Genomic DNA, 23,612 nt, shown 5'->3' with positions numbered 1-23,612 from the left:
ATGGGTAATTGTCGTTCAGTTGCTCAGTCGTGTCTGACCCCTTGCGACCCCATGGACTGCAACATGCCAGGCTTCCCTGTTTATCACCAACTCCTGAAGCTTGCTCAAACTCATGTCCATCAGGTTGGTGATGCCATGGTCCAACCATCTCATCCTCTGTCATCCCCTTCTCCTCCTGCCTTCAATATTTCCCAACATCAGGGTCTTTTCTAATGAGTCAGCTCTTCCCATCAGGTGGCCAAAGTATTGAAGCTTCAGCTTCAGCATCAGTCCTTCCAATGAATATTCAGAGTTGATTTCCTTTAGGATTAACTGGTTTGATCTCCTTGCAGTCCTAGGGACTCTCAAGGGTCTTCTCCAACACCACAGTTCAAAAGCATCAATTCTTCAGTGCTCAGACTTCTTATGGTCCAACTCTTAACATCCATACATGACTACTGGAAAAACCATAGCTTTGACTGGACGGACCTTTGTCAGCAAAGTAATGTCTCTGCTTTTTAATTAGCTGTCTAGGTTTATCACAGCTTTTCTTCCAAGGAGCAAACATCTTTTAATTTCATGGCTGCATCAGAATCTGCCGTGATTTTGGAATCCAAGAAAGTAAAGTCTGTCACTGTTTCCATTGTTTCCCCATCTATTTGCCGTGAAGTGATGGTATTGGATGCCATAATCTTCGTTTTTTAAATGTTGAGTTTTAGGCCAGCTTTTTCACTCTCCTCTTTCACCTTCATCAAAAGGCTCTTTAATTTCTCTTCGCTTTCTGCCATAAGGGTGGTGTCATCTGCATATCTGAGGTTATTGATATTTCCCCCGGCAATCTTGATTCCAGCTTATGGATTGATTGATTCCAGCATTTTTCATGATGTACTCTGCATATAAGTTAAATAAGCAGGGTGACAATATACAGCCATGATGTACTCCTTTCCCAATTTGGAACCAGTCTATTGTTCCATGTCAGGTTCTAACTGTTGCTTCTTGACCTGCATACACATTTCTCAGGAGGCAGGTAAGGTGGCCTGGTATTCCAGACTCTTTAAGAATTTTCCACAGTTTGTTGTGATCCACACAGTCAAAGGCTTTAGTGTAGTCAGTGAAGCAGAAATAGATGTTTTTTTGGATTCTCTTGCTTTTTTTATGATCCAACAGATGTTGGCAATTTTATGGGTAATAAATATGAGAATTTAAATTGTATATATATAAATTATGGGTAAGGGCTTAATAGGGTCTGGTGAGAGAAGTTTTAGAAGGTTCATGTGGCCTCAGGTGGGGGTGATAAGGGAGGTATAAGAGGTTTAGAACTCTTGGCATGAGGCTCTGATAGGCAGGTGATATTGAAACAGGGTCCAAATGGATGCATCAAAATCTAGGTGGTGAAGAAAGACAGGCAGAGTGTTTATTTGGTGGGAAGGTCAGGTGTAGTAAAGAAGACTGACTAAGTAATGGCTCTTCTGAGATGTCTGAGATGGTTCTGGTTGACAATGGGGACTGGGCTCACTCAGTCACTTAGGGACCCAGACTATGGGCCTCTGCCCTCTTTTACATGGGGCTTCCAAGGTGGCCCCAGAAAAGGGAGACAAACATGGAGGAGTGTTGAGGGGAGGAGTTTTGTGGGCCAGACATCAAACTGGCCACAACTTATCTGCTCATGAACAATGACTGGAACCCAGCCACACCAAACTGCAAGGTAGCTGGGAAATCTGGAGCATCTGGGTGTGCCCAGGAGAAAGGAGAGAACAGTTTGGCTGGAAAGAAAGCACCCCCTGCCCACAGTGGGGAGTCAACAGTGCCTGGGGTATTCAGAGCAAGCCTGGTAGGGAATGATCAGAGCTATACTAGCAAATGTCTAACAACTGGCTCTCTGGAAGGAAAAAAAATGTAAGCCCTGATTTTGTCAAACAGTAATCAATATTGAGGCTGCAAAGAACAAAGAACTTTATTTGGGCATCTTATGAATTGCAATTTGAGCAACACATATTCCAAAGAGTATTTCAGGGAAGAGCAAAAACAGGAGCTTATAAAAGCAAAAGCCATGAAGTTCTATGTTCTGACACTGAAAAAGAAATATTCATCCTTGAGGAATAAGTTGTCATGAATTATAAGAGGGTAAGGGTCTGATATGTATCTCGAGTTTCTAGCAGGAGTTCTGGTTGTCTTCTTTCGAACAATATGTAGCATTTGCTGATTTTCTTGGCATAAATACTCCCACCACCATTAGCTTCTAACTACCAGCATACCATCATGATCGGTGAACAAGGAGTTGGGAAGAGATATGTAGTAGCAGCTCAATATGTAGTTGAATTAGAATTCTTCAGAGAAACAGAACCATATATATAATACATACATACCTCAAGGACATATGAAGTGTTTGATTATATGTATATACAGTGATCTTCCTCAATTTACAATGGCATTATGTCCCAATAAACCCATCATTAAGTAAAAATATGCATTCAATACATCTAACCTACCGAATATCATGGCTTAGTCTAGCCTATTTTATACATGCTCAAAACATTTACATTAGCCTACAGTTGGGCAAAAATCATTGAACACAAATTTTGTTTTATAATAACTAGTTGAATATCTCATGTGATTTATTGAATACTGTACTGAAAGTGAAAAAACAGAATGGTTATATGGGTCTAGAATGCCTGTAAGTGTATCTATTCTAAGTTCCTGGCCATGATCACCTGGCTGACGGAGCTGCAACTCGCTGCCATTGCCCAGCATCATGAGAGAGTACCATCTGGTGTGTGGTTAGCCCAGGAAAAGATGAAATTCAAAATCTTGAAGTACAGTTTTCTACTGAAAGCATATTGCTTTCACACTATCACAAAGTCTAAAAATCCTAAGTTGAACCATCATAAGTCAGGGACTGTCTGTGTATATCAAGAGATTTATAACGAGGAATTGGCCCACACAATTATGGAGGCTAAGTTCCAAGATCTGTAGTTGGCAAGCTGGAGACACAGGAGACTCGGGGTGGTTCTAGTTCGAAGGCAGGAAAATACCAGTATCGCAGCTCGAGGTCTTCAGGCCAGAAGATTTCCCTTCTACTCATGGGAGAGTCAGCCTTTCTTTTCTTCTTGGGCCCCCAACTGACTGGATGAGTCCAGCCACCTCCAAAAGGGCAATGTGCTTTATTTCATCTACAGATTCAAATGTTAGTTTTGTCCAGAAACACCTTCACAGAGACACCCAGAATAATATGTGACCAAATGTATGGGCAGTCTGTGGCCCAGTCAAGATGACATAAAAATCAACCATCACAATAGTATTTTCATCATACAGATAGGATAGGGAGAAATAATCCTAAGAATGGAAGTTGTTCAACAACAGGGAAATGTTGTCAGTAGTTAGAAAGTCATGTCTGTTGAGTATGTATTACCTTTGTGTTTAAAATAGTTTATTTAATTGTAACTTTAATTCATAATATAATTTCTAATGATGTCTGTGTTAAAATTACAAAATTCCTAAAAATTCACCAATCAGTTTTCAGGGCTATTGGGACCAGCTGGATGGTCCAGCACACCCAGGATGGACAGATGTGGTATGCTAGGGAGATGGAGCTTCAGCTGCCTGGCAACAGAGATTGTGAGTGCCGTAAACTGGGAGTCTGGGGACACTGGGTACTGGCGACCACTGAGCAGGCATCTCAGACTCAGGGCTTTCCTATCTATATGACATCTTGGTATAAATTAGAGAAAGGCTTGCCCTTGTCACCATGCTAGAACACACGACTTTGCCAGCAGAGCCCAAACCCAGTCCTACTCCCCTTTCTATTGATACTTTTGCACAGTGTACAGCTTATATAACAGTACCTATAGCTCTGCGTGGAATGGAGCTGTCTCATGTTAAGCCTTGAGATAGAGGCCCGTTTCCACTTTCTAACTGAGAGGCTGGTTGATAAATGTGCCCTTCCCTCAGAAGAAGCCTCCCTGAGGCAAGAGCAGGCAAAGACTATTTCTGGTGGCTTTGGGCTCATGGATATGTAATTATCTAATAAAGCAGTGGTTCTCAACCCTGGCCACACATTAAATAATCGGAGGAGCTTTTATACCTCCCAAAGACCAGTGTCCACACCAGATGAGTTAAACCAGAACTGATGAGGTGAAACACAGAAACTAGTTTTCAGAATGCCCCAATACACAGCTAAGGCTAAGAACCAGTGACTTGGAGCTATCCTGGCTCTGGGCCAATGATGTTGGTGGGTGATCATCCCAAGAGGTGTGCATTTCTGCCAAAGCCTTCTGGACACTTCTGCCCTCCCAATCCTTTCCACTCGCCTTGCAGTGCCCAGAGGTGCCTGACCCAGAGGAGCCCCTTAGAAAATGCAGGAATGATGCAGGACAGGGAACCAGCAAAGGGAGAAGCAAGGACCACTGCCGGGAGGTACAGTGCTGTAAGGACAGTGGGTAAAGGGGCAGTCTCTCTGTCTCTACTCCTAATTGAGACCTCTATTTCTCCTTGGCCTCAGATTACTGCCTGTGTAAGAGGAGTGGAGTGGTCCCTTCAAATAAAAACTTACTCAGGAGGCCCTGCTCTTGTCCTCACCTCACCCCTTCTCCCAGTGGTCTCAAAGGGAACTGGAGGGCTCGCATGGTCCTGCGGTGTAAGGTTTGTAAACTTCAGGAAGGAGAGGGTGCTAACGTCCCTTCCAGCTGGAACACATGGATCCCTTCATCCAAAGAAGTACTGGGAGTGTGGTCTGAGGACAGAGAGGAAAGAGCTACCTAGCCCCTGTCCCACACCGCCCCCCCAACCCCCAACACCATTCTCTGGTGCAGAGTTCAGATTAGCTCTGCCATTTTCCCAGCTTTGCTTCTGGGCTTGAGCTTAGAGCCTCTGTGGTTTTGCCCAATTCCAACACAGATCCCCAGAAAAGCAGGCGGGTAAGCTCAGCAGCTAAATATCATCCAGGGAAAGAGCTGCACAGAAAAACTGCCTGGGAGTAGTTTCGTAACCAAAACAAGTGTGAGTGGACCCAAACTAAGCCTTTGGGGCATTTTTCCTGCCTCTGGTTTGGAGGAAGTGGTCCAGGCTGCATTACTCACAGGCTTTCGTGATTGCTCAAGACCTTGTCACTGGCCACGGGACCTCCCTCTGCAACACTGATGTCAACCTGAGATGTTCCAGCTCTGTGTCCTTTCCTCTCCTGCTAGATGGTCTCTGTCCCATCCTGATCTGACCTTTTCCTGGCCCCAAAGAAACAGGAGGGCAAGTCTGGCATTCAGTGGTGTTTCTCAAATCTACGCATCAAGCCAATATTCCTCATGAGATTCCTGGCCTCAGTCCTACCTGAGGCTCAGGGCTTGTTGTACAGGAGGGGCACTGGGTGGTCTGTGGCACACAGATAAGAGCCCTGAGGAAGTGCGTGCTGGTGCCCCTTCTGGAGGCAGAATCACGACAGTTTGGGAGACTTGCTTAGAATGATCAGACTTGTGTGACGGGAAACACACCCAGAGAAAAGGAAGTGGGAGCACGCAGGAGCAGGGACTGTGCATGCAGAGGGCTGTGTGTAGCATTACAGGAGAGGTCACAGAGGAAGTATTGGCCAGTACCATCAAAGGCCTTGGATGTCATAGCAAATTTTCTTATACTTATTCATCCCTTCTGAGGAGCATCTGAGGGTCAGAGTAGGTGACTGGATGCTGAGTAAGACAGCTCTGTCTCTAGGGATACTGTCTCTCCCTTCACCCTGGGGACTTGACTCGCCACATCCTGGTGAGTCCTTAACCTCTCCCATCCTTCCCTCCTCTCCTCAGTCCGTATCCTGTCCTCTCCCACATGGACTATTGCACTGGGCTCCCAGTGGACCCCCCAGCCTCGGGATCCTCTTCCCTTCCAGCTGCTAAAGATTACACGTCAGTCCACCATTTGGGGACCAGTGGACATAGGGGCACTATGAGGATTAGGGTAGGAGCATGGCCAATCAAAGCAGAGGGGACCCTGTTCAAAACCCTCATCTTCTACCTATTAAGAGGATATCACACAGTACCCAGGCCCAAAGAACCCAGCCCAAATGCCTAACAGGGCACCTGGGGGGGGGGGGGGGGGGGGAGGTTTAAGGAGCAGAAAGGCTGGTCCGTACTATCCAACAAATTCATTGAGGGCTCTCAAGCCAGGAATGTTCACGAGAAATTATTGGCATCAGGGTACTTAGACTGGCATCACAGAAAGGCATGAGCTGCAGAGACAGGGTCGGTTCAGGCCCCAGCCCTGACTCTGGGCAAGATACATAACATTTCTGTGCCTTATTTTCTTCATCTGAAGAACCGTGACAAAGGCTTCCCTGCCTCAGGGAATCTGAGAATTGAAACAGGTACAGAATATAAAGCTCCAACCTCAAGGACACAGAGTAGGTGCCGATCTATGGCTGATTCATATCAATGTATGACAAAAAAATAAAAATAAAAAAAAAATTAAAAAAATAAATAAATAAATAACAACAATTCCTGTGATTGCATTTCTTGGGCACTTTTTAGGATCTTGAGCCTGAACCTTCCCAAAGCCCCGCTACACACTGTTTAGAACTCTGCTAGTATTAAACTGGAACATGGCAGTTGGCAGAGATTCACTACTCAGTGAATAGTCTTTAGTAAGATCTGGAAGATCCCCTGGAGAAGGAAATGGCGACCCACTCCAGTCTTCTTGCCTGAAGAATCCCATGGACAGAGGAGCCTGGCAGGCTGCAGTCCATGGGGTCGCAAAGAGTCAGACGTGACTAAGAGGCTTAGCATTAATTACTTACTATATGTGGGCCCTAACTTAAGGGTTTCACAGGATTCTTACTCCTTTCACCCTACTTAAGTAGCAAAAAAAGTTAACATCTCTAACCGGCTTTGCTGGGTGAGTCCCCTGGGACTCTGAATATGCCAAGGCTGTACCTCTTTCTAAGACACACCTGCCTTTCACAGTTGGAACTGTGACCTCATAGACAGCCTCCTGGTCCCTCTTGGCAGGAAGCATGGGGCAGAGCAGGTCCCCAAGGACAGACCGCTTCCCTACCTCCGGCCGTGGCAGTGCGTGCGGACCGGGGACCCAGGGCGGCCAGAGTCCGTGCATTTCCTGCGGCCTCTTGGAATCTAGCGGGCGGCGAGCACTTCGAGGAGCCCTCCCCACGCAGAGGGCGGATCCGATCCTGGAGCCCGCCCGCCCTCCGGGGCCGTCGGTCCAGCTGGGACCGCGCGCTCCGCCTGGCTCCTCCAGCCCCGCCCTCCCCGAGCCTCCGCCCGGACCACGCGCCGGCTCCGCTCGCAGATGGGCAGTGCGGCGTGCTCCCTGGCCAGGCGGAGGGACAGCCAGGCCGCCCCGCCCTGGCCCGGTGATTGATCAGAAACGGTTACTGAGCCTCTTAATGGTTTACTTGGATGGGAATTAATTCTAAGATGGATAAATAATGCATTGAGGTTTACGTTGTCCAAGGCAAGCCGTCGGTCCGGAGCCGGGAGAGGCAGCCGAGGGAGCCTTGCTGGTGACGCCAGCGGCCATGGGGGCCGGAGCAGGGCACGGGGGGCAATTGGGCGAGAGGAAGAGAAAAGGGAAGTGGATGACAGCATGATCAGCCCAGCGATCCCGTCCAGGTGGCGGCAGGAAGATGCTGAGCCCAAAGATCAGGCAAGCCAGGAGGGGTAAGTCCGACTTCCTGCGGCCGATCTGGGCACAGAGTGGTGAGTCTGTTGGCAGATGGGCGCGGATACTCGGCTGGCTGCATGCTGCGGTCACATGGGGCGGGCGTTCGGCAGGCATCTGGGTGACAGACAGCCTGGGGTCTATGGGGGTCAGACCTGATGCTGTCAGAGGGAGATGGCCAATTTAGCGCCCCGGTGGGCGGGCAGGTTTCAGCTCACATTCCACGTTTTACAGGGTCCCTGGCTTGCTCAAAGTGATGAGGTGACAACTTTGGAAAAACTTTATTTATTTATTTATTTATTACTAAAAGGGAAATGCTGAATGCTTAAGATCTGCCCTAGCTGCTAAGGCAAAAGTAGCTGTCACCAAGAAAGGCAATGCCCTGACTTCTCCAGACAGCCAGGTCCCACCACAGCTGGGCTGCAGAAAGCAACTCCTCAGGCAGGCAGGCAGGGACTCTGTCGGGGAGAAGTCCCAGAAAGCAGCAGGGCCTGGAGTTGCTGGTGTTGGGGGAGCGGATCCAGAGATAAGTAAGGGATGCAGGTGAGCCTTGCAGGGGTGATCTGCAGCACTGGGCTAGCACCCCAGCCAGCATGTGGCCCTGCAGAATGGCCTGGGGCCTCAGGACAGGTCTTGGGGCTCAGAACAGCATCTGCCTGGACAGCAACTTCTTGGCCAGTGCAAGTGTCATGTTAGATGACAGCATTGTGTTTTAAGAAAAATAGAATATGTCTTTTCATGTGACCAGCGTTTGTGGAGGGCTGAACCTTCCTTGTGAGTAAGGAGCATGAGGAGAGTGGTTTGGAAGTAGGTGGAGCTTCTGCCCAGGGAACTTGGAACCAGTACTTGTCTCACCCAGTGTTTGTATATTGGAGGCAGGGATCCTCTGGGCTTTCGTGAGTTCACAGGCACACACCCATCTCATTAGCACACTGCAGGCATTTGGATGACTTTCCTGGGCAGGCTGGCCCTCTAGAGCATAGTTAGAGCCATCAGGATCCCTCTATGGGATGCTTGGAATGGGCTGTCACCTGTGGGCCCCAGTGGGCAAAGGAGGGCTGTGCATGGCTTTGATCAGGGGTAGGGGTACAGCCTGGTAACAATGCAACAGGTGGGCCGGGCCAGGCCCCTTAAGAGAGCTTGGGTCTCCTCTCCCCTTCCTGGCTAGCATACTGGCCACACATGGCTATTGAGCACTTGACATGTGATTAATCCAAACTGAGAAAAATATGCAGAAGATTTTGATGACTTGGGGGAAAAAGAATGTAAAATATCTCAATGATTATTTTACATTGATCACCTGATGAAGTGACAATACTTTGGATATATTGGGTTAAATAAAAGTTTGATTGGAATTCAGTCACCTGTTTTTTCTTTTACTTGCTTTGCATGCTGTTCCTAGAACATTTATAATTACATATGTGGCTGACATTATGTTTCTGTTGGATGGGGCTGGTTTAGGAAAAAAACCAGTGCTTTGCAAACGGCTCTCAGGAAGCCTGCCTTTGAAATCTCAGTCTTCCTAGAAACATTTGTTCTGGGTCGGTGGTTCTCAACCAGGAGCTCTTTTGCCCTCTGGGGGACATTTGTTGATGGCTGGAGACATTCTGGTTGTTCCAGCTAAGGGATGCTACTGGCATCTAGTAGATATAGGCCAGGGATGCTGCTGAGCATCCTGCAATGCAGAGGACAGCTCCCACAACAAAGAATTCTCTAACTCTAAATGTCAGTAGTGCTCAGACTGAGATACCAGATGACATTATCTTGTATTGTATGTTAAAAGATAGAGTTTATGGTGCTATATATCAGACATTTATAAGATAACCACTTACCCATAAAAATGGGCTTCCCTGGTGGTTCAGCTGGTAAAGAATCCACTTGCAATGTGGGAGATGTGGGTTCCAACCCTGGGTTGGAAAGATCCCATAGGAAGGGAACAGCTACCCACTCCAGTATTCTGGTCTGGAGAATTCCATGGACTGTATAGTCCATGGGATCACAAAGAGTCAGACACGACTAAGTGAGTTTCACTCACTGCCCATAGAAATACATGATCATAAACCATGACAAGAAGCATTCTAAGGGCATAAGAGCATATACAACAAATGAAGCTTTCAGAGGAACCAAGTGGTGCTTGAGCTGTGAGCTGAAGAATGGTGGGGCTACCTAGGCAAGGGTGGTGGAGGGGGGAGGCCACATTACAGGCAGCGATTGGCACGTGCCAGTGCTGGTGGTGGGGGGAGGGCTGTGCACAGGGTCAACAGGCTGGGCCTGGAGACCAGGTCAAGAGTCAGAGCACGCAGGGACATTTCTGGAGGAATACAGACCAAAATTATATATGCATGCCTCTAAGAAATTGGGCTCTGGTAGAACTTCCCTCAAAATTCATCCCCCTTGGCATCTTTTAGGAGTTGGGCAGGCTTCATGTCATAAACCCTGCCAGCCTATAGGATACAAATCACAGCCCCTGAGATCCACACACTGCCTTGCCCAGGCTGCTCCAGGCGATACATGTGCCAGACACGCTTCCGGATTGCACCACTACCTGGTTACAAAGGGTTGACGGAAAAGACCTGGGGTCACTTTCTGGAATAGTTAAGAAAACCAGCCCAGGTCAACAAGGCTCAGAAGCCTTGGCTGCTCTGCAGTAGGGGCTTCCCAGGAAACCTTGCCCAAGGTCAGTTGGCTGTTAACTTCCTGGCAGGTCCCCATCCAGGCCAGCTCTGATACTGCTGCACAGAGCGCCATCACCCTAAATACATCCTTGTGTCTCTATCCCAGGGAGGAGGAGCTGTCAGGATTGAGAACCTCCCAGGAAAAACCCTACTATCACTTTGCTACTTGCTAAATTGCTTCAGTCATGTCCAACTGTGTGCAACCCTATGGACTGTAGCCCACCAGGCTTCTCTGTCCATGGGGTTCTCCAGGCAAAAATACTGGGGTAGGTTGCCATGCCCTCCTCCAGCGGATCTTCCCGACCCAAGGATTGAACCCGGGTCTCTTATGCCTCCAGCGTTGGCAGGCGGGTTCTTTACCACTAGTACCACCCGGTACTTACCCACATATAAAACTAAGTTTGCTCAATAATCGGAGCTCTATTTCCAAGAAGTAGTTAGAGGCAGGTGAGGCAGATGTTGTACACACACACAGAAGAGGACAATAATTCAAAAAATAGGGAGGCACCCAAATCAGCAGGAAATGTCTCAAAAAAGCCTGTAAATTCAAACAGTGTGCTTGCTTTTAAGCACATCATATAATTCAGACTGATTCAAGAAAGTGGTCCAGATTGGTTGGTACCAGCTCATACTGGCCATTAATACTGTGATTCTAGCTTGCCATTGCCTGCTTAGGACCAGCTCAGACTCACCCTAGCTTATCACGGCCTGTGGAAGCCAGACGAGGCCATTTGGACCCAGGTGCTGTTGGCTCTACCTCACTTAGCTCCTGCCTATCTCCTAGGGTCCTGTTCAGGGAGCCTTTCCTGATGCCATGCCTGGCAAGCTCTAACTCCACTGAGATTTGTTGCCATATTTCCAGAGTGGGAACAGAAGAGACCGTCACCCCACCCCTGCCAGTTTTCCTAGAGGGAAAACAGGATAAACTCACAAAAAAATCCATGAATTTATCACAGATACAGGGGAGCAAGTCACAAATGCATGTGTTCTGTGACACTGTAAAAATGGCCTTTTATTTTTTTTAAGATAGATAACAGAAATATAAGATAGGCACCCTCTCCCTGTGAGTTTCCAGGGTGAGAGAAGGCAGCGGAGCCCCAGGCTGTACCCTCACGCCCCCCTCCAGACTCTGTGAGTGCTGTGTCCTCTGTGCACCCACCGCTCACACAGCCCCAGGAGGTCGTCAGAACATAGCTGCAGAATGCTAGACCCTGATGGTACCCCAGCTCCCTGGGGCTGCTCTCTTTCCTGAAATCCCACTGACACGGGCCCTTCTTCAAAGATTTGTGTGTCCCCGGTTTTGATTGAGGCCTCTTCTGTGCCCATTAGCACTGCCCCAAATAAAGATTTATTGATTTGGCCTTGCTTTGTTTCACAAGGGTAAGGTATGGGAGGCAGCCATGCCTTTTACCTCCCAAAGAGCTCTTGACTCTGCCTGTCTCAGTCTCCTGTTATTATCCTCTCCCAGCCATCATCATTTCTAACCTGTGGCAGTAATACTCTGCCTCACCCCCACCCACTCCCATCCATTCTCCACTCCAAAGCCAGAGCCATCTTTTCAAATTTAAATCCACAGTGTACCCACCACCAGGCTCCTCCTCCAGCCCCAACTCACAGGAAGACCCCTCTTACAGTCTAGCCACTGGCCAAACCTCCAGCCTCCTCTCACTCTCCAAGCTCCAGCCACACTGGCCTTCCCATTCCTCAACATGTTCCGTGGGCCTCCTACCACAGGGCCAGAGCACACTCTGTTTCCCCAGCTGGAATGCCTCCTTCTCTCTGTCAGCCTGTCTATCTGTCTTTCTCTCTCTCTCTCTCTCTCTCTCTCACACACACACACACACACCCACACACACACTTCTTAACTCCCGTTCTCCCTCCAGTTCTCAGCTCAAGTGTCGCCAGCCAAGTGCTCCTGCAACCCCCGGTCTAAACCGAGTCCTCTGCTCTGGGCCCTCCTTTCCTTTGTAGCACTTATCTTGAGTTGTAGGTGTACACTCCTCAGTGTGACTATTTGGTGAATAACAGTCACCCCACTAGACTTTGCACTCCAGGAGAGCAGGGCCCATTTCAGTGTTTAGGTATCATTATACACCAATGCCAGGCATCTGGTAGGTACTCAATACATATATGGTGAATAAATGAATGTGTGAGTAGATGAGTGACTGAGTGAACTAATAGCAGAGAAAGCATTAGCCTAGGAGGCTGAAGCACTGTCTCTGGACCTAACTGGTCCAGGTCCTTAAGAAAATCAGCCCTCCTTTGGTTGATTTATATGTTGCAAATATTTTCCCAATTTGTTTCTTGCCCTTAATTTTTATATCAGGGTCTTTTTTCCCAGACGTATGCATGTTTTTAATTATTATGTCATCAACCTATCAATATTTCCTTTTAGAGTTTCTGCCTTTGTTTAAAATATTTCAAAATAAAATTGATGTTGCTATTAAGGAGGCTCCTTCTTTTAAAGGAAATCTTTAGCCTGATGAGCACAGCTCCAGCAGCTTGAGCCATCTTCCTTCGAAGAAGTATCAATGTCTTAGAAGCCTTGATGAATGTGCAGAGCCTGGTCAATACTTTGGGGATGGAGAGAAAAAGCTCTATGAGTGAGATGAAGTACTTTCACTGGCCTTATTTTTCTTGATTTTCCCTGAAGAAAACAAATTTACATTTATTGTGTGCCTTCCATGCTCCAGGCATTTTTATTGTACTTATTTAATTCTCATGACTATACTATGATGAAGCACCATTATTCCCATTTTAACAGATGTGCAAGGAGAATTGTGGATACCCTGCCAACAAGTGCTGGAATTCATGTCTGTCCAGTGCTGAGGCATATGCCCTCTCCCTAACCCAACACAGGGATTCACACTACCCAAACACCACTGCAGGTGGCCCTGCTGGCCCCAGGAGAGCTATAAATTCTTTGAGTAATGAAATGCAGTGTGATTTTTAAGAAGATTCCCACTACCTATGAATACATGGAAAGTAGATTCAAACAACTGTTAGAATATTTAAGGTTGAATTATTGATATGCAGTAGAATACTAAGCAAATTAAAAGGCAAGGCAATTATGAACTCCAGGGAAAACAAAAAGTGGTTCATGAAATATTATAGTATACTGCATAGCTCAACTGGGACTAGCAATTACATAGTACTAATAATGCAAATTCTGCATATTGATCAAACTAAAAATACACTGTAACTATACTGGGAGGATGGAGTGGGTACTTACGTGTGATGGGGTAGGAGAGTGAAATAAATGAAATCCTCATCTTTTATAGTTAGAAGTCAATAGGTAGTATTTAAAATGGAAAAAATATCAAGAAACTATTTGGCACAAAATAGAGAACTCAGAAATAAATCCATGCATGTGTGGTCAATTAATTTACAACAACGGAGCCAGCAATATACAATGGGCAGTATATGAGAAGGACAGTCTCGTCAATAAATGGTGTTGGGCAAACTGGACATTCACAAGCAAAAGAATGAAACTCAACCCTTACCTTTTACCATACACAAAAACCAACTCAAAAGACTTGAACATTTAGTCTTGAAACCATAAAATTCCTAGGAGAAAATATATGGAGTAATCTCTTTGACATCAGTGGTGACAGTCATTTTTCGGATTAGACACAAAAAGCGAAGGACACAAAAGCAAAAATAAACAAATGGGGCTGCATCAAACTAAAAAGCTTCTGCATAGAAAAGGCAAAAACCCATAAAATGAAAAAGAAACCTACAGAATAGGAGAAAATATCTGCAAATCGTAGATCCAATAAGGGGCTAATATCCAAAATATACAAAGAACTCCTACAACTCAATAGCAAAAAAATCACAACAGACTGAAACATGGGCAGAAAACTGAATAGACATTTTTGCAAAGAATATATACAAATGGGCAAGAGGTACATGAAAAGGTGCTCACAGCACTAATCGGCAGGGAAATGCAAATCGAAAACCATGTTGAGATATCACCTCACAACCATTAGAATGGCTATTATCCAAAGACAAGAGGTAACAATATTGGCAAGAATGTGAAGAAAAGGGAGCTCTGGTATACTGAATGTAAATTGGTGCAGTCACTATGGAAAACAATATGGTGGTTCCTCAAAAAATTAAAAATAGAGCTACCATGTGACCCAGCAATTCCATTTCTGGGTTTGTATCTAAAAGAAATGAAAATAGGATCTCAAGAGATATCTGCATTCCCTTGTGGTAGGATTTCCTTCTCTTTCCTCATGCCTCTCCTCACAGATACCAGCTGATGGGAAAACTGAGTTCTCCCCATGGAAGATGCCCAGAGAATATAACCAGCACCCTTAGACACTTAGAATCTAAGGCACTGCTAGATGCTGGGCTCCAGGAGCTCCAGAAAGGACTTCTGTCCCCACAGAACTGAAGACTTGGCCATGAACTTCATGTTTGCAGGTGGAAATAAATGATTTATTTGCAAGACAGGCCTGAGCAGGATTAGACCTAGGCTGGGAGGGCTGCCTTTGACTCCTCTCAACCAAGACAGCCAGGGACCTGCCCTGACTGCTGAAATCAACAGCCTCAATGATTACTTAACCAAGGGTGGAGAACGTATTGATCTAAGCTAATGGCCCATAGGCAGGCAGAAATGAAATTTATAATCAATACTGAATTACATCAACTCCACCGATCTCCAGCTCCTGGTGAATGGCTTGCTAATCTGAACAGGAGCAGAGGCAGCAAACCTAGGGCAGCTGCTGCTGGACAAGGTCTGAAAGAGGGGAGACAGCCTCTGAAAGAGGGGAAATAGCCTCTGAAAGAGGGGAAACAGCCTCCCAAGGCCTCAGCCTGTAGCAATGAGAGACAATACTAACAGCCATTCATCCATTCAGTGCGTCTCTGCAGCACACTTTCAGAGTGCCATTCACTTCTTCCTCATCACAGTTTAGGTAGTGGGTAAGATTTGTATTTTGTTCCCATTTTATCTGGAAATCTGGGACTCTGAGTGGCTAAAGAGCCTCCAAATGCTGTTCCCCTTCCACAACCTCAGTTAGCCTCTCCCCTCCCACTGCCAAACTAGGAAAAGTAGGAAAACGGCATTCTGTTTCCTGCTTCTACTTGCTGCTTCTCTGATAACAGGAATGGCCCTTTAACCGTGCCCTTTAACGTCTCATCATGTGGAAACAGGCCATGGGCAGTAGAAATCCTGCTGTCGGGTTTCTTCCAGGCCAAGATCATCTCTAGAGGCACAAAGTCCCTTGGGTTTGATCTTGCCCATCTTCTTTGAACTTGAAGATTCCTGTTTCATGTCCATTCATGCTTTCAACAAGCATTTAGTGAGCCACTCTGTGCTACATTCTAGGGATCAATCATGAGGAGGGCACCCTCTCTGGCCATTAGAAGCTCACAAATCAAAACAGCATAGACAGGCACTTGTCTGGCCATAGGTGTGTGCCCTCTATGGGCGTGTCATAATGGATGGCAGGCAAGACCCTGCTTTGGGAACCTACTAGATGAGTCCTTACACAGTAGGAAACAGCTGCACTGACGCTTCAAGAGTGACAGGGCTCATCAGGCTGGCAAGCAACAGAGGTACAGGGATCTGGCACAAAATGGCCTTTGTGGGGACCAGTCATTGATCTGGAAAGAGCAGAGTGTGTGCTATGAGTGGGAAGTCAATCTGGAGACCTGGATGCTCACTGACTCACAGAGGTCTTGTCATCTTCCCAACTTCTTACCCATGTTGTGATAGCTAAACAGCCTCTTTAAAGGAGATGCAGGAAGAGGGACCCTGCCATGGGATGATGGTTGGAGATCCAGTCTGTGGATGGAGGTTAGAGGAGATCCATAAGGCTTGTCTTCCTCAAGGATTAATGAAAGGATGTTTCATTAGTGTTAGTGGGAAGAGGTTAGGGTTTGGTCTGTTCTAAGGCAGGAACATGGGTCCATGAGAGTCAATGTTAAAAGCTTGGGAGCCAGACTTCCTGGGTTTAACCCCATGCCCTCTCATCCTGCATGTCTTCCTGCTCCCTCTGCTGAGCACATCCTTTTATCCCACAGCCTTCCATAGTGTAGGGGAGAAAAAACTTTCCCTCTACCCTCTTAAGCTATGTACTTGAGGACTGCTAATTAAAATGATAAAAGATTAACAGGAGAAAAAGCATATAAATTTTATTGATTATTTTAAGTGTGTGAGGGGGTGCTTCATAGAAAAGGGGCAGCTAAACCCAGGGGCATACACTGTGGGAAGGTGACTGGGAAAAGTATGGCAGGTAAGGGTGGTTTAGTGAGGTTCATTATGCAGGCTGAAGTCACCTCTTCATGATAAGAATCTCATTCTTCTCTTCCTGGTATGGGAGTGGCAAGGCACCTTTATTCAGTAAGGGAAATTTATGCCCTGCTTTTAGGCAGAAAGGGAGAGGGGAAAGAGCTCCCGCTGTGTACTCTTTCTCAGTTGCCTTCAGCTCAAAATAATCAATATGCCAAAGTAGCATATTTTGGGGTGGTGATCCCCTCTGTTCTTTCTGGCTCACTCTGTTCTTTCATCCAGCTTCCGTCCCACCTCTGGCCTCCCAGCCTGACTTCCATGCATCTGCCTCTCACTTCCCGTTATACTTGCCGAGATGACAGACTCTTGTATTTGGGTGTCTCTGTTCCCCCTTTCCTTCTGCCAGGGCAGATATGTGCCTTTTATCTCCACACCCCAGTGGCTCACACAAGGTGGACACCCAGGAGGCCCCATAAGCTCCGTGAATGGATAAATGAGGACTAAGCCCAGCTGAACCTATGGGTGCACACCGTGTGGAAGTGAGGGTCAGGCATTTTGGGGGCCGCCTCCCTTCTGCACCCCCTCACTGAAGACCAGCACCAGCTAAATCAAGAGACAGACCCAGGAAGAGCCAACGAAAATAACTGTTAAGAATGTGATCTTTTAAATTGATGTTTTTAAAGCATTAAAATCATCATTATGGGGAAAATAATCCAAACTTTCTAGAACCTCCTCATAGTTATATTAGAATTAACACTTCTTACTTTGAGGGGCTAGTTTTCCTCCTTGTTCTTCACCTTCCAGGTCCTGAAGTGAGACCCATTAAGGGAGCCTTGCTGGTTCTCTAGACCCCTCAGGTGGGGAGCTTAGCAAAGAACAGATGATCAAGTGGAGCCCAGAAAGAAGCTAAGTAACAGGTTTAAAAAAAAAAATTAAGGTAGCGAGCACTCAGGAACCATCCTGTAATAAATCATCTGAGGCTCTCAGGACAGCTGGGAACCTCACGAGGCCCCCTTGCCCTTGGTGGCAAATTGCATTAACTTTATGAAACTGTCTCGTCTGCCCCCCTCCGGAGCGCCCCTTCCATTACCTCACCTCTCTCTTCTCCATCAATCTTTCGGCCTCGATACTTACCCTTTAAATCAATTCAGCTCTGAGAGCTGTCTTGCTGTTTCCACAGCCCGGCTTTAAAATCCCATTGACTTTTATAAATCAATTGTGTTTTAGTTCAAGTGCAGCCACGCCTCCATGCTCTCAGGGCCGCGCTAGGAGAGCTACAGATGGAAAAACAGGGCGCTAATGCCCTGGCAGCTGCGGAGGCCGGTGCTGCCACAGCCTAGTCAGAAGGCCCTGAAAACAGTAAGGTGTGCCTCGCGTGGATCTCATAAAGAGGCCCTGAGCTGAGGCTTGTCTGCAGCAATTTCTTGAAGAGGTGTTCCCAAGGGACACCGGTGAGGGGATGGGGGAGCAGGACCAGGAAGCGGAGGTCCAAATTGGGCTGCAAGGCCCAGTTAAGGTGGGTATCAATCAGCCTGAGCCCCTGGGGAGTTTCGAATGTGGATTGTGCCTCTTACGCTTCCTAGAAGTTTCAAACTAGAAACAAGACTGCAGGGGCTTTCAAGCCCCCACAGCCAGGAGTCTTTGGCCAAGGGCTGGGGAGTGAGGGAGGGGTGTAAATTCCTGGGCACTTCCGGTTCTCTCAGTGCCTGCTCAGAATGGCCCCAATAACCCAGGGACAGTCTCTAAAACAGGCCAGCAGCCCTGAAAAATCACCCAGGGAAAGCTGTTGGAAACAAGGGGGCCTAAAAACAGGGACAAGGAATCAAGGGAATTTGAGCAGAACTCTGACATGATCCACTGTGTCAGGTATCTTGCGTGTGTTCCCAGCCATTTCCAAGATGCCGCAGTTGCCAGGTGCTCCTGTGGCAACACTGGGGGAGTGAGTGACTCACACACTCTCTGAGCCTCTCTCTTATGTGAAATGGGATGGAGCACGAAGGCTGGAGTAGCAGGCCCACCGGAAGGGCTCACCTACAGAGGGTCCCTCTGACCTGATCCCATGGAAGGTCTGCAGATGAGCCAGAAGCGCTTCCACGAAGGATCATCTGTTCAGCCTGGAAATTCTGAGTAGGCGGAGGCTAGGCATCTGTTTATGTTGTGGTCCACAGCTTAGTGAGGTGCTTTTTGCAGATAAATATGCTTAAACGTTTATCCAACTCATGACATTTTAATTGCTATCTTAGATCTCTGAAGGGGATTCAGCTCCCTCTCAAAAAAGCTCTGTCTTTTAAAGGTTTTATTTTAATTCATGTAAGCAATGCACACATTCTTTCCTGTATAAAACTACAATACTACAGTCCCATCCTCTCCTCCATGACCATAGTCACTGTTACAGGTGTGACATGTTCCTTCTATATAAATGCATGTACCCACTGAATATATCTTGTGATGTCTTTTGTTAAAGGGTTGTGTTTTTCTTCCGTTTTTACATAGTTTTATACTTTGTATATTGTTCTGTGATTTGCCCTCTTCTACTGCTGTACTAGAATTTAAGTAAATATTAAAGCAGGAAAGGGGAGATGGAAGGGTTGGGGATACATCTTAAGAGTGGCCAGGAAGTCCTCACTGAGAAAATGGCATTTGAGTGAAGAACAAAGGGGCTGAGAGGAAGCCCTGCAGGACCGGGGACAGCAGGTGCAGAGCCGGGCAGCAGGTGCATGGCTGGACGGATTGCACAGGTGATCATGAACCATCCCTATGAGATGTCCCTCAGATGATTTAACAGGTGATCCTGGAATCCCAGAGAAGGACCCAGGCAGAAATAAAGACCTGGTCTCATGACAGAATGGAGGGCATCTGGGGCAATCCTGGGCAATAGCAGGACTTTCAGGGAGAACAGAAGGAACTGAAGTCAGAACACGTTGGGCAGGTAGTAAGAGACACGTGTATACCAGGCAGTTTGGCTCTGCAGAGCAAGAGGAAGAACTTCAGGAAGAGGGTGATCAGTGGTGACTGAGCACCAAAGGATCTTGGAGGCTGAGAATCAGAACCAGACTGTTGGATTTGATCAGAGCTGTTTCAGGAGAGGACAGAATCTCCAAATGCAAAGGGTTGGCAGGGACTGAGGGGTGAAGAAGGAGAGACTGGAACTGTGAGAATAGGTGACAGCGTCAGCCCAGCCCGAATGCTGATCTGAGCCAAGAGGTAGCAAATGCCTCACCTGTTCCTTCCAAATCGGAGCCCCCTTCTTCTGAGGTGGGGCTCATCCTACAAGGCTTAGCCCAGGTGCTCCTTCTCCAGGTGGCTCTGCTGATGTCTACAGCAGAAAGGTGCCCCTTCATTTAAGTGTCTGCAGCCTGTGCCTGTCCACATGGCCCGTGGTTCTTTCATCTCCATGTGATTGTTCTTTGTGGCTGATTTCCCCTGCCAGCCTAGGGGAACACAAGCAACTCGGGGTTCTGCCCCATGCCTGGAGTTCTGCAGACTTGGAAGGCGTGGATGAATGAGTCAGTGAATGAATGATTGTGCTTGTGAGCTGAAGAGCCAGACCCTGAGGCGGGCAGAAAGCACCCTCCTCCTCCTCCTCAGGTCATGAACCTGCTCCTGGGCCAGAAGTTCCCCTTGCTTCTGGAACCTTAGAATGTCAGAGCTGTTTGACTTGAAATCTCAGCTTAAATGTTTACAGAACTGAATTGCTTGATTCAAGGAAGTGCTGAAGACAGGAACAGTGGTTATTAATAAATAATAACAGCAATTATTTTCCTTTCAAGCTGCTCTATGGGCCTTATAAGTAGTATCTGTGTGATTGAGTGGCTGGAGGACAACCCAGGCTGGCTTGGCAGCCTAAGTAGCATCTATAGCAAGCGCCTCCCTGGTGAGCTGAGGGGAGCAGAGCTGGCCTCTTCTCTCCTCCACAAGAGCCCTGCTTCTGCCAAGTAGAGTTGAATCTGTAAATCAACTATACTTCAATTTAAAAAAAAGAGAGTAAGTCAAAGTAGCCCATGATGTTTGACAACCATGTTTGACATCCATTACCTGCCTGGCATGGTGATGAGAGCCACACATGCAGAACTAGATAAGGCATCATGTCCTTCCCTACCTTCCCCTTCAGTCAAGAGGGACAGAAAGGCAACCACACAGATTATTACCAGTCATGGATCTCATGTCCTGGTAGGGGAGGGAATGACTATCTAGAAGAGATCAGAAGGAAGGTTCTGTGGAGTTGGATTTGAAGATCACCATTCCTAGGTGGCTCAATAGGTAAAGAATTTGCCTGCCAATGCAGGAGTTACAGGAGACAAAGGTTTGATCCTTGTGTCAGGACAATCCCCTGGAAGAAGAAATGGCGACCTGTTCCAGTTTTCTTGCCTGGAAAATTCCATGTACAGAGGAGCCTGGCAGGCTACAGTCCATGCGGTCATAAAGAGTCGGACACGACTGCACACAGCACAGCAGTAGCATGCAGCCAAAGCCAGGGGTTGAGTAGGCAAGGGATGCAAGAAAGGCCTGGGTTAGTGGGATGGCATGGACAGAGGTCGGATAGGCTTAAGGAACTGCACTCACTAGAGTGATGAGAGAAGCTTAGGCAGATACACACACACAGAATCGCAGGTACAGTGCAACAGTTGTGGGTTGTGGGGACCATGCATTCCAATCCCAAGTTAGGATCTATGGTCTAGAGATTGCAAATGTGATTACAAGTGTGATTACATTTGGACTCAGAGTTATTCCTCCAAAGTCCAGGTTGGCCTTCCTAGTGACCCCTGCAGCAATCTCCTTGACATTCGCCAGAGAGAGAGAGAAGAGGAGCTCTGCCTGAGACAAGAGTCAGGGAGGTGTGGGAGGGGCAAGAACTCAGTCACCGTACCGTGAAAGGCAGTACCAGCTCTGGCAGAGTGCTGCCCCGTGGCATCTGCAGGGCAGAAGAGCTCACAGGCCCTCCGAGGCTCTGAGGTAGGAGGACGGCCCCTTTGTTCTGCCAGGGAGCCATGAACCAGTCGCAGCAGGCAAGTGCAGCTGAGGTCCTGCTGGCCAGGCCCAGCCACCAGCATGATCCCAGGGAAGCAGCGAGGGAGTTTGCCAGGTGGGGTGGGGGCTTCTGGGCAACGGTGAGGCCTCCAGAGGAGGGGTGCCATGCAGAATCCAGGGAGGGAGTCTGCTGGGGCCAGCTCCCTTGGGGCCTGAGTGACAGGAGCCCTGCAAGAAGGTGAAGACCTTCGAGTAGGACCCAGATGGTTATGTTTCTTATTTCATCGCTCGTTTCTCTACACCTATAACAGTGACTGGCACATAGTAGATACTGTATAAATATTAGTTGCTGAATTGACAAGTGAGTCATTGAACTCTTGGAAAGACGGATAGATGGATGGATGAGCAAACCTGGGGAAATGGAGAATCTGGGGTCCCACGGAGGCAGAAGAAACTAACCAGGCAGTAAGCTGTGCACTACCCCAAGTGGATGACCTTTGGCTACAGTATTGGTGGGCTCCAGCCCTTGCCCCTTTCAACCTGAGGAGGAGGTAGGCCAAGCACGATCACGCCCTGCTTGCTGAAGCTCCCGTAACAGTGTTACTGGGCAGCTGGGATAGCAGAGTGGGGCAAGGACTGACCATGGCCTGCCATCGTTTGTGTTCATTATGTGTGTGCTTGGCTTCTAGCCCGCTCCAAAAGCCTGGTGATGGGAGAGCAGAGCCGGAGCCCCGGGCGGCCGCCCTGCCCTCGCAGGCTGGGCCCTGTGCTGAAGGCGGGCTGGTTGAAGAAGCAGAGAAGCATCATGAAGAACTGGCAGCAACGCTGGTTCGTGCTGCGTGGGGATCAGCTCTTCTACTACAAGGACAAAGATGAGACCAAGCCCCAGGTGAGAAGCACACATCCTGTGTCCAGTGGGCATCATGGCGGGGGGGGGGGCTCCAGGGGGCATGATTAACTGTCTCCAGGAGAGGGGAGATGGCAGAGAGAGACCCTCCCATCAGCACCTCCACCCCTCAGGCACCAAGCCCCTGACTCCGCTCAGCATCACATTTCACTGGGATTTCCAAAGTGAGATTTATCCTCAGCTCTCACATTCCTGGGATCACACCTGGTTTTACTGCAACACATCTATAGCTTCAGTCTTTGAAATGTTTCCTTCTTACGCTGATAGAGAGCATCCCTGCATGACTTTAAAAAAGAACAACCACCCAAAGGGTAGTCAAGTGCTTAAGACTCTGTGCTTCCAAAACAGGGGCCAAGGGTTCAATCCCTGGTCTGGGAACTAAGATCCCACATGTCCTGTGGCATAGCCAGAAAAAAAAAAAAAAATTCTTCTTCATGTCCTTTTCAACCTCTCAGTGCTTCCATGGAGGACACACAGATTCCATTTCTTTGACTGTGCCGGGAAACAGGCACCCAGGCAAATCTAATGTCATACTCAAGTCTGGCTCATTTTGAAACCCCTGTGTCAGAGGCCTCTGCTCCTCTGGATGGCTTCTGTTTTCACCAGTGCTTGAAGCTCCACCTTTGGTGCTTAACACATCTGCCTTTCCACTCAGTTACACTAAGTTCACTCACTCAGAGCCGCCACTGGCCTCATCCATCATGGTGTGTCCCACTCACAGTCGCCCCATGCAGACATCGTAACCAAGTGCTCTGCAAGTTGCCGACCAAGGTGGCTGGGCTTGTGGTGATCAGGCAGGTTAACCCTTGTTATGGGATTCACACAGAGAAAGAAAGTCTGGGAGCTACCCTTGTTTCTCTTGAGGAAAATGGGGAAGAACTTGAAGGACTTCTCCCAAAGAAAGGTTGCACCTAGTCATTGATCCAAACTGGAAAGTAAAGTGAGATCACCTTTTTTGGGGTCAGGAATCACAGAATTTTGGGAGGTTGGGAACGGGCTCAGTGATGGGCAAGATGGGAGGAGGTACCTGGGCACAGTGCAGGGTCACTTTGACATCATGGCGAGACAATGACCCTCTTTTCTCGGAAAAGTCACTCCTCTTCCAGATTTTCTGAGTATGAAGAAGGAATTGTCATATCTTTAACACTTCTCCAATACTTGGGATCCTCCCTTAAAAACATGGGGCTCT

General features: G+C 47.7%; 1 protein-coding gene across 9 annotated transcripts in view; it reads left to right on the top strand.

Annotated features, from left to right (window-relative positions):
* Positions 1-23,612, top strand: part of ARHGAP22 (Rho GTPase activating protein 22) — a 176,708-nt gene that overhangs the window by 28,230 nt on the left and 124,866 nt on the right. For 4 of the 9 annotated variants that reach the window (XM_043926933.1, XM_043926932.1, XM_043926934.1 and 1 more), the window contains exons 3-4: positions 3,493-3,594; positions 22,206-22,405. In XM_043926933.1, coding sequence (XP_043782868.1) covers positions 3,493-3,594; positions 22,206-22,405 — 302 coding nt within the window. Of the gene's footprint in view, positions 1-3,492; positions 3,595-7,169; positions 7,632-22,205; positions 22,406-23,612 lie in introns of those variants that run through there. The other 5 variants (XM_043926935.1, XM_043926937.1, XM_043926938.1 and 2 more) reach the window with 3 other exon arrangements.

This window comes from Cervus elaphus, chromosome 15, assembly GCF_910594005.1.
Source record: "Cervus elaphus chromosome 15, mCerEla1.1, whole genome shotgun sequence".
In the NCBI taxonomy this organism is placed as follows: Eukaryota; Metazoa; Chordata; class Mammalia; order Artiodactyla; family Cervidae; genus Cervus; species Cervus elaphus.
This window is presented reverse-complemented; position numbering and strand designations above follow the sequence as displayed.